This window comes from Acanthopagrus latus, chromosome 8 (genome assembly GCF_904848185.1).
Source record: "Acanthopagrus latus isolate v.2019 chromosome 8, fAcaLat1.1, whole genome shotgun sequence".
In the NCBI taxonomy this organism is placed as follows: domain Eukaryota; kingdom Metazoa; phylum Chordata; class Actinopteri; order Spariformes; family Sparidae; genus Acanthopagrus; species Acanthopagrus latus.
In genome coordinates, this window is record NC_051046.1 from 23,549,573 (window position 1) to 23,560,331 (window position 10,759).

The following is a 10,759-nucleotide window of genomic DNA, read 5'->3' on the forward strand; positions in this document are numbered from 1 at the left end:
GCTACTTCAAGACAAAAAGTTGATGGCAATATAACCTTATAGAATATATATGTGTTCAAAGAGAGGCAGGATCATAAGATTAAAAGAGTGAATTATGAGACAAATTATTTGATACATTTAGACTTTCTATTTCATAATTTTGACTTTTTTTATTTAATAATGTGACTTTTTATGTCATGAATATGACTTTCTATTTCAGGATTTTGACTTACAATGAAAACATTTTTTCATTAAGTTTAGTTTTTCCTGTAGCTTCTACAGGATGTGGCAGAGTATTTTAGACCCCCACAAAGTCAAGATTATCAGTAGAGCTCTTGTAGACACAGCTGCTGCACACACACACACACACACACACACACACACACACACACACACACACACACACACACACACACACACACACACACACACACAAACATCCCACAGTTTACATCTATCAATTCAAATAAACTTTATTGGCATGAATGAAGTAAAATTTTCGACAAATTTGAATGACATGAAATGTAACCCCTCTCTCTCATCCTGTTTCCTGTCATATCTTCAGCTGTTCTATCAATAAAAGCAGATAAAAGGCCCCCCCCAAAAATGTGTACCCTTAATAGAGTAAAGCATCAGGAAGAAGATGCAAAGACAATGATGAACTAACCTATGAAGGACATGATTTTAGATTAAAGGTCAGAATACTGTCACTAGAGTTTATTCATTTTGGAGGTGATTTCCTCCACATTGCCGCAGTGTAATGTAACCAAATGTGGACCTGTGATAGAGTAAGACATCTGGAGACAGATGCAATAATGAGCTAACCTATGAAGGAATTTGACGTAAGGTCAAAGGTCAGGAGACTGTAAACAGAGTTCAGAAATTTGTCCACAAAAGTAGCCTGTGTCAAACAGAAACAGACACGTCCACACACACACGCAGTGTCTGTCAGATCAGTAGGTGGCCTGTGTGAATTGTCACAGCAGTGTGACAGCGGAGACTCGAGGGCTTCGGCTGCATCAGGAAATCTGTACGTTGGATGGAGGAGACTTGTGGACGGGTGGTGTCAGAATGTAACCAAACCACACAAACAAGGGTTTGTCCCTTCGCAGCTCGCCGAGAGGAAGACGGAGAGATGGTGGACAGTCAAGCAGGAGGTGGTGTAACAGACACACACACACACACACACACGCTGACCAGCGGGAAACGAACGCGAATAGAATCTATTCTTCTTTTTGTTTCTCTCCCATGTTTTCTGTCCCTGTTTTTCTCTCTCGTAGTGTGAGGAGCCCAGTCACTGAACCACTGCTGAGCTCAGTGTATGATGAAGTTTAATCATCAGGTCTCAACATAAGTGATTCTGATCAATGAAATTGGTTTCAGCTTTCAGATATGTGACTTTTCCAATTCAGTTGCGCACATCTTCATCTTTATTTTCACTGTGATAAATCTTGGGGTCTGACAATACGTGATGGCGACATTGAGGTCTTCATTTTTCACTGTTTGTAGCATAGCTCCGTATGTCCTTCACCTTCACCTTCACTTTCTGCGGACGAAGGCAATAAATATGTCCTTTCAACCATCCTGGAAGTCCACTGAGGACCAGCGTACTCAAGAAATCTCGCATTTGTTGACAGTTCCTTTTCATTTTCTTTTGTTTAACCTAAAGTATGAATGCCTCAGTGGGACACTTTGCTCTGTACAACTTGAAATGAAGCTGCTGACAGCCAACCAACAGCCCAGCGCAGACATCAGTGTTAATAAAGTGTCAGGTCCAGTGAATACTTGTGAAAAACATGTTTATTGAAGGCATACTGTACACGTTTCGTATCAGCTCAAACACAGAATTACCATGTCAATGCATAAATATAAGGATTAAACAGAATGAAAAAAATAGTTTCCTCCAATCACATTTGGTGTAAAATGGGATCCAAAACAGTGCAAAAAAGGTCACATTGTCACAAAACATACAACAGCAGATACAGTGTAAAAGGTATAATGTTTTTAACCCTGTGCCTCATGCGCCAGGGCCTGGGTGGCTTTCATTAAATAAACAAGTTATAAAAAACGGCAGTTATTTGTCATTTGAATGAAGACAGATGGAAGCATCTTGAATTTGGAGGTATTACAGAGGACAAAACAGAAACACAAATAGCATGCACATATTTTCCACCTAGAGGCCGTCACCTGTTGTGCTTTTTTGCATTTCCATGTCAGCAACAGATGCCAGGTTTTAATGCAAAGCCAGACAAGGTCACATCTGACATACAGTGGCTTTAAGGTAACCAAACTAAGACTTTTTGTTGTGGACATAGCTACAGTGTAATTAAAGTGGAACTTCATTGCATTATAAACTGCTACAAAACTGAGCGGTTGATATCATCTTGGCAGCTACCTCATGCACCCACCTCCACCTCACATCTAGGAAATGTCACGTTATCACATAATATAAGATTTGTCGATTTTAGTCTTCTCAAAGAGTTTTAATAGTGAAGTCCAGTAATTACAGGTCTGTATTTCTTGCGGACAACCACGGTGGCGACTCCCTTCACGTCCTTCAGTCTGTCGGAGTCAAAGTCTACCAGGAGCTTCCTCACCCCGGTGCGCATGGGGGAGAAAGAGAGCTCGACTGACGCTGTCCCACCTGGAGCTACAGCACCACTGAAGAGAAGGAGAGAGAGACAGAGCTTTTGATCCCATTGTATTGTTGAAGTCCCACCACAAACTGACCTCTGATCTGTCGAGCTTCAGGGCTTCTAACTGACTCGTTACTTACTTAACATGGACCTGAGTGGCGGACAGCAGCCCAGCGCCCTCCAGAGTGAAAACGCCACCCTTCAGAGGAACTGGCAGAGGATTGGTGAAGGAGATGAAGGCTGTCAGTGGTTCCCATACAACAGCCTTCCCAGGCACCTGGAGAGAGAGGAGACAAGTCTTTGCATGACTGGACTATATGAGGCTACTAATCGCAGTGAAGGACAGCTCATCAAAAAGTCCTCGCTTTGGGGTAGCACCTCCCAAAGTACAGGGACCTGGTTGGGTTTGGCTTCAAGTGCTGATGATCTCTGATTTGTCGAGCATTTCAATTCAGCCACCATTCTGAAAAATCATCATCATCATCATCATCATCATCATCTCACAGTCAATCTCTGCAACAGAGGGTTTTGAATCGGCTTTGCTTCTCTGTTGTATAGTCATGTGGTGTATAAACAGCCACCCCTTTTCGTATGCCAGTGGACTAATTCGCCTGACCTTCACCAGTCTTTGGACCGTGGTGGAAGCACACACCACACCAGGCTGAAGGAAGCATTTAGCTTCTTGAAAATAAGTTCTTAAGTTCTTTGCACTTAGCAAGTTCTGAGTACTTTGGGTGGAAACTTGAAATTCTGTCAAAAGACAAGTAAAGATTGTGAAAATCAGAAACAGTGTTTATATACAAATTCCACGGAGCAAATATACAATAAGACGCATCTGAAAATGCGACCCCGAGAGCTTCCGTCTGTTGAATGCCGATAAGGCTCATAAAATGTTGGTGTGATTTTACACCCAGACTTTAACCAGAAAATACAGTTCTCATCATAAATATCAAAACAGGATTTATTTCTAATTACAGATATATTTTTTCCTTGACTGTTGAGTCTGTGAGTTTCTTGAAGGTCCAGTGTGAAGGATTCAGTGCCATCTACATGTGAGGTCGCAGACTGCAACCAATAAGATACCCCCGCCTCACCATCCCCTGTGTTTGATGCTAAAAATGCAGGATAAATGCTAAAGGCCCTCTATAAAGCCAGTGTTTGGTTTGCTAAGTCTTGACAAAGACAGTTTTGTTTTAGGTAAATATACAATATTGAAAACACAATGAATGAAAAATACATTTCTGCTGATTCTCCTAAATCCTACACACAGGTCCTTTAAATTATGGAGCAACAACCGCCAAGAATGATGTTTGGGATGTTCTGCTGCAGTCAAAGCTCCTTAAAGAATTCTTGGCATCAGTTGTGTGCTAGCCTCCTATGTAGCTTCAGTATTTTAACTGGCATCAACCTGGTCATAGTTTCCTTTTCCAATCAGTCATCTGCTTTAGACAGCTTAAAAAAAAACCAAAACAAAACAGAACAAAAAACAAAGCTGTCCCATTATTTAAGTATGTGACTCTGCTCAGGGAGCACTCACCTGTACGAGGAGTTCAGGCATGCTCAGTTGGATGGTGGCCACAGCCATGATGGGTTCGTTCTCCCCTGGAGCGTCCAAGAGGGCTTTCACCCTGATCAGATGATGCTCAGAGACACACCTGACATAGTCGTCATAGTGCAGACGCAGAACCTCCTTGTGGGCTGAACACACACGCACACACATACACACACAGTATTAAACAGGAAAAATGGGACAACATCATACATAAGTTCTGCTGCCATCTGAGTCACTAACCTTTGTGAGCGGGCACGGTCACACTGATTGTTTGTCTCTGGCACTCCCCCCGGTGGAGAGAGTTGTAAGTTACTGCCATGGCCAGCATGGTCAGCTGAGCATGAGCGTCTCTGCCTCCTTCATTCTTCACCTGTGGACAGATTGGATTCTTCATTCATACCTCAAGTCACTGAATTCATTATAATCAAGGAAACTACGAACATACAAATCAATCTACACCCACACAACAGCAGTCCAAACTCTCTGTGTGAATACCTACCTCAACAATCACATCAAAGTCTGTCCCAAACAAAGGCTGTGCGTGCTTGATTGACAGCTGAAGTTTTCCTGGTTCTGCGATCTCGTTGGATGGCTCTGTGACCCGGCGTCCCGCCTTCTTGTACACTTCCCTCTCCTTCTGGGAGCCTGTGGAGAAGGTGTGGTTCCATGACAACTCGCAGATGGCGGTGAGCAGATATTATACCACTGTATGATTTCTTGTGAATTCTTCTTTCTACTCCTCAAGCTTACCTTCCGGATATTTGTAGTGCAGCGTGACATCTTCTCTGTGGTCGCCGTAAACGCTTTTTGTGCTGATGTTCCTCCCCACACTAGCATGGTCCTCTCTGAGCTATGGCAATAACAACAATTGTCACGGCCATCACTGCTGTTTGACTTCAGCAAACATGAGAGTCCTTAAAAAGAGAAGTCGTTCACCTTCCGTCGTCGGCCGTCTCTTTGGACGATCCAGTAGATGATGTCAGCGTTCACCTCAGCGAACACAAAGGGGGCGTCGTATTTTACTCCCAGATTTCCCTCCTTGATGGCCGCCACTGGACACGGACCACAGCAAAACTCACCTGGACAGCAAAAAGTCATTCTGTCATGGATTTCTTTAAAATATCATTAAAGCGTTGAAACAAAATAAGAAGGTGATGTTTGAATTCACCAACCAGTTTTGAATCTAATATGTCGCAATTATTTGATACCAATGACTGTCCTGAGAACAGTTTAAAGTAATGAAAGAAGACAATCAATGGATGGAGGATGGGGTGAGTCTCTTCTTGAGAGACGTTGCTAAAGACATTTAAAAAATTAGGAATGTACCATCACTCAGTTCTTGAGGGGTGGGATCCAAAACCTGCCAGCCATCATTTCCTTCAGGGAGATCATCTCTCCTCATCCAGGATTCAACCCAACAATGGAAGTTCCTATAATCATGGGGAGAGGAAGATATATCTCATTACATTAGATGATGTAATGTCTTTTACTAAATTTCATTCTTAATCTGTGTGTGTGTTCATACCAGCTACTGTCCTGTCTCTGTCTGCTGTTGAAGCTCTCCAGTCTGTCGTTTAGCAGGAAGTCTATCGAGAGGTTTCCATCGACATCATGGGCTGAAGCGAAGTTGGTGATGGGGCGTGTCGGGATTCCCAGGCAGCGCAGGACTGTGTAGACAACACTCATCAGAATGACACAATCACCCCTATGTTTCCTTTCTTTCCTTCATTCCCGTTTTAAAATGTGGCTTTGGCGTAGGTCTGCTGATCCTAAGGTTTATGAGCAAGGCAAAAGTTGGCCCACGGTAATGTTCAAATCACCCCACCAGATGTTCCTAAAAACATATATCTAAAAGTGCAGTATGTAAGGGTTGAGGTTGTCAGAAACATTAAAAAATGAAATAACATTATCAACAGAATGATGACAATGTAGAAGAGGTATCTTCTGAAATTAGCATGCTAACCAGCTAGCCAGGGTCTGTCCTGGTCCGACGCTCCTGTGATGAAATTTCCAAGATCACAGACCAGACCACTGGCTCCGATGATACCTGAGTTATCTAGCTAGCTAATGGTAGCTACTGTTAGCGACATTTAGCGCTAACTCTTAATTTTCTGTTTTGGCCCCCTGAGGGAGAGGGAGAAGGTTTGGGCATCCCTGTTTTGAACACACACTTTATGCCAAGATAAATTAGCTGCAGTGGCACATTTAATGAGCAGAGAGTGGTATCAGTCTTCTCATCTCATTGCAAAAAAAGTGTATTTTCCGAAATGTTGAGCTATTCCTTTAAAGCATTTCTTGCACAGTTGTTTCCTTATCCTGGAAACCTAATGAACTTTAATACTTCTAAATCATGCCGCAGAGAAATTTTGAAAGCCTAACCTGTGCAGGCGACGGCAGCAAACACCCAGCACTGGCCATATTTGACCGGCCTCACGGCCTTGCTCCACTGCTGGAGGATCGGCACGCTGCCGGTCCATCGATACGGTGCGACTCCATCAGTGTACGGCTCCTCCCAGCGACCGGTCAACACACCCCTGTCACCGTTGGAGTTCACCTGGAAGATGGAGAAGACATGTCACGGATGCATCTTCACAGCTGTGAATCATTGCATGACATGTGTATGTGCAGGACTGTATGCCGGGATAATTTGTTTGTGACATTTGGATGAGAAAAAACCTAAATTGCGATATTGTGATAGCAGAGAGTAGAAGAGAAGTCACCATTGCAGTGATTGTCCTGCCGACATAGACGGGGTCTGATCTGTTCTTAATGTCCATCTCTGAGTTTTTCAAGGCAGCCGGGGAGTTGTCCAAGACTTCAAAACAGATGTCCATCACATAGTCCTCAAACTGAGGGAGACACACACAGGGAGAGGACACGTGAGACAGGAACAAAGAAGACAAAAGGTTGGAGAGGCTGATTTCAAATCACACTGGTCGGTCTGTGTGGATGTGCGTGTCTATCTGCCATCTCTCTGTTTGTCTTCCTCTCGGCCCTCTCAGCGAGCTGTGAAGGGACAAACCCCTGTTTGTGTGGTTGGTTACATTCTGACACCTCCCGTCCACAAGTTTCCTCCGTCCGACAATCAGCCGAAGCCCTCGAGTCTCTGCTGTCACACAGTTGTGACTATTCACGCAGGCCATCTACTGGCCTGACAGACACCAACATACTCCTGTTGACACGATTTGTGTGTGCTGTATGTGTGTGTGTGTGTGTGTGTGTGTGAGAGAGAGAGAGTTACCTGTCCATAATTCCAGGGAATACTTTTGATGAAATCCCAGGTACCCATGTAAATAACTCCATCTTCATTCATGACATACTCCTGGAGCTTACTCTCATCAGGGAGGTAAACCATATCATCTGGTACACACACACACACACACACACACACACACAAACACACACAAACAAACACACAGAAGTCTGAGTGACACATTCACAGGAAACAGAAGCATAGAAGTGCATCCAGCTGGCTTTTTGTTTCACCTCTGCACCACGGGTTGAAGAGCACGTGGAAGCTAAGTTTGTCTGCCCTCTCTACGATACGACCATCTGGTGACATCACCAACACAGCCAGATGGTAGTGGCCAATGACGGCGTCCGCTGGGCTGTGCAGATTCAGTAGTATTTCATCCTGCGCTCCCTGCTGGGTAAACCACCACTGGTCTCTGGCCCCATGCTCGCTCTGAACCTTGATCACCACCTCGTCTCTCTTACCTTAACAAAAAGATAAAAGTTTGAATATGAATACATCAAGTCAGCGTCACAAAATCCCTAAAACAGTTAAAACTCATCTGAATATAGCACACAATCAAGACAGCTTGGTGGCCATGTATCCTACTTGCAAGTGAGAATATATAGGCTGCATACTCCCTGTGTAGAGGTGCTAGTTAAAGCCTTGTAATGTGTGGCTAAGGACTATAAACCTTGTGTAAGTTGTGAAAGCACTGCAGAGGGTGGTGAAAACTGCTAAATGTATCACCCATTTTACACTCCCTGCCACTGAGGCTGGCCAGCGCAAAGCAGTGTCACTAATTTACGTTTCTATAATTTGCACTTGTACTTATATCTATCCCTCACTGTTACTGTATGCACATTTCTTGGCACTCGACTACTTTTTAGACTTTATAAACTTCCTCCACTCTGCTGAATGATTTCAAAGTCTGATCTGATGCTGTTATTCAACCTTAGAGAATATGGTACTTATTTGGAGGAGAGTACGCTCCAGTCCGCAGGATGAAGGACAGATCAGTAAAAAGATTTGTATTGTCTACAGTTTCTTATCGTGAGTACATTTTGGTCTGAAATCTCTTCTTGTTTTGAGTCACTATGTGAATGAGCACACAGATGACAAAATCGCGTAAATGTGTAACGTTACACAACATTTACATTGCATTAGCCTACAGAACACTGGCAGGTTAAATACTATCCCAGGTCGGTCTGCGCTCACCGAGGTGCAGGACCAGCTCCAGGTGGTGTCCGGGGGGCAGAGAGTCAGAGCACTGCACAGTGATGGAGAAGGGTTGACCTCTGCGGACGATCAGGCGCTCCCGATCAATCTCCCTGGTGCGGTGAGCCAAGTTGTTTTCATGACTTCTCCCATCCACGTCAACAATCAGACCTGTCAGGATCAGCAGAGACAACGTTTCAACGCTCAATCTGCAAGAAGCTTATCGTCAGCGATGATGGAGCTTCACCTGCGTCGTAACATTTGGACAGAGAGTTGCCTTGTGATCGCAAGTCGCAAGATTAACTTGAAGATGTTGCCTTTAAAACATGGCTCTCTCTGAAGGAATGGTTTAAGATCTTGGGAAATTCTCTTATGTGCCTGATGTTAGATGAGATGATTGAGAACTACTTTGCACAGTAAATATGAAGCTAGGAGACAGTTAGCGTAGCTTAGCATAAAGATGAATCAGAGTTGCTGTGGTCATTAGTCAGATTTTGTTGCCATTAGACTCTAACAATAGTTGTTTCCCCTTATTTCTAGTTTTTATGCTAAGCTAAGCTATCTGCCTCCTTACTGTAACTTAATATCTACCATTCAGACATGAACACTGATGGAATGTAAAGACAATTTTGAGGTACTTTACTATCTTGTATTTGTAAAATTTCCATTTTCAGCCACTTTATACTTTGCCTCAGCTCCACTTTGGAGGCAAATATTGTACTTTTTACTCCACCATATTTAACTCGAGCCAAAGTAGCATGTTTTTGATTATTTTAGTGGCACTCATTTAATAAAAAGACAATGACACTGGTTATGGCCATCAGAAAAATGCTGAATATGGCTTTAAAGCGATATCTTTACTTTTTGTTTTAAGTACGACTTTTGGGTGCTTTTTACAACACGGGACATGAGTCATCTTCTCATCAAACTCCCTGCTCAATGATGAAAACCTCACTGAAAAATCACGAAAGTGAAAACTTCGAATGGAATTCAATAAGGTAGTGAAACCGAACGTGTCTGAAAGGGAAACAAAAGAAATGATTCAACTCCTTTTTTGCTCTAATGTAGCCTCCCCTGGCCTGCCTGATCCCTGGCAGCCTGCGCTCATTGCTGGAATCAGGATGGGTCAAATCACACCCGAGTGTCGAGTCGTACATCAGCATATTTTTCACACAGATCATAATCTCCCATGTAGACTGTAATAGGGGATGCAGAAAATGGAAGGGAGAAAAGACAGACAGACAGACAGACAGACAGACAGACAGACAGACAGATAGATAGATAGATAGATAGATAGATAGATAGATAGATAGATAGATAGATAGATAGATCACTTACCCTTGTGGTTGGCCATTTTCTTCCTATTAAAGTCTGTTGAAGTGTTGCTCCCAGCGTCCTCAAGCGTCTGCACTCTCCTTTTCACGCTCAGGGTTCATCACTGTCCTGTATTTATACAGCACAACACTGTCCGTCCCACCTCTCTGAATCACCCCCCCCAAAACACAGCAAGTTCACACTCCAGTTCACCTCCCTGGGTGACCTCTGACATCACTTCCCAAAAACCATGTGGGTGTATGCATGTGTGTCTGTTTGCAGTGTGAATGAAGGGAGTTCCTCATTGCTTCTGTGACACTGGGGTTTTTGTTTCTGTTAATGTTTGAAGGAGGATGTTTAGGGCATATGTGCATTTGCGTCCGTCCAGTGGCGGCTGGAGACATTTTTAAAAATGTACATTTAAAAAAAAAACACAAAGTGTTTGCATTTAATGTTCCTGTAAAACACTGATACAGTCACTATCAGGGCGGCTGGGGCTCAGAGGTTGAGCCAGCGTCTTGTTATCGGATGGTTACACTGGAATACCCCAGCTGCCAGGAAAAAAAAGAGGCAAAACACTGATGCTACCACTATCAGTGCATGCATGTTGAAGTGTCCTTGGGCAAGAAACTGAACCCCAAACTGCTCCTGATGGGCTGATGGACACCTTGCATGGCAGCCACCGCCATCAGTGTGTGAATGTAGGAATTACTGAAAGTTGCTTTGGACAAAAGCGTCTGCTAAATGCCTTAAAATGTAAAATATCACATTTATATGTGTCATGCAACACATTTTCATTAATTGACACTTTTACAAAATGTGTCATAT

At 43.4% G+C, this 10,759-nt stretch overlaps 1 protein-coding gene across 1 annotated transcript; it reads right to left on the reverse strand.

The window, feature by feature from the left end:
• Positions 1-1,761: 1,761 nt before the first annotated feature.
• On the reverse strand, positions 1,762-10,068 carry tgm2l (transglutaminase 2, like). Its single transcript, XM_037105762.1, has 15 exons — positions 9,956-10,068; positions 8,618-8,788; positions 7,654-7,884; positions 7,409-7,527; positions 6,888-7,016; positions 6,547-6,721; positions 5,693-5,834; positions 5,494-5,597; positions 5,104-5,246; positions 4,918-5,017; positions 4,667-4,812; positions 4,408-4,537; positions 4,153-4,313; positions 2,756-2,892; positions 1,762-2,640 (listed from the first exon to the last, which is right to left on the reverse strand). The coding sequence occupies exons 1-15, from the start codon at positions 9,969-9,971 to the stop codon at positions 2,463-2,465; spliced, it is 2,082 nt and encodes a 693-aa protein (XP_036961657.1). The 5' UTR covers positions 9,972-10,068; the 3' UTR covers positions 1,762-2,462.
• Positions 10,069-10,759: the final 691 nt, after the last annotated feature.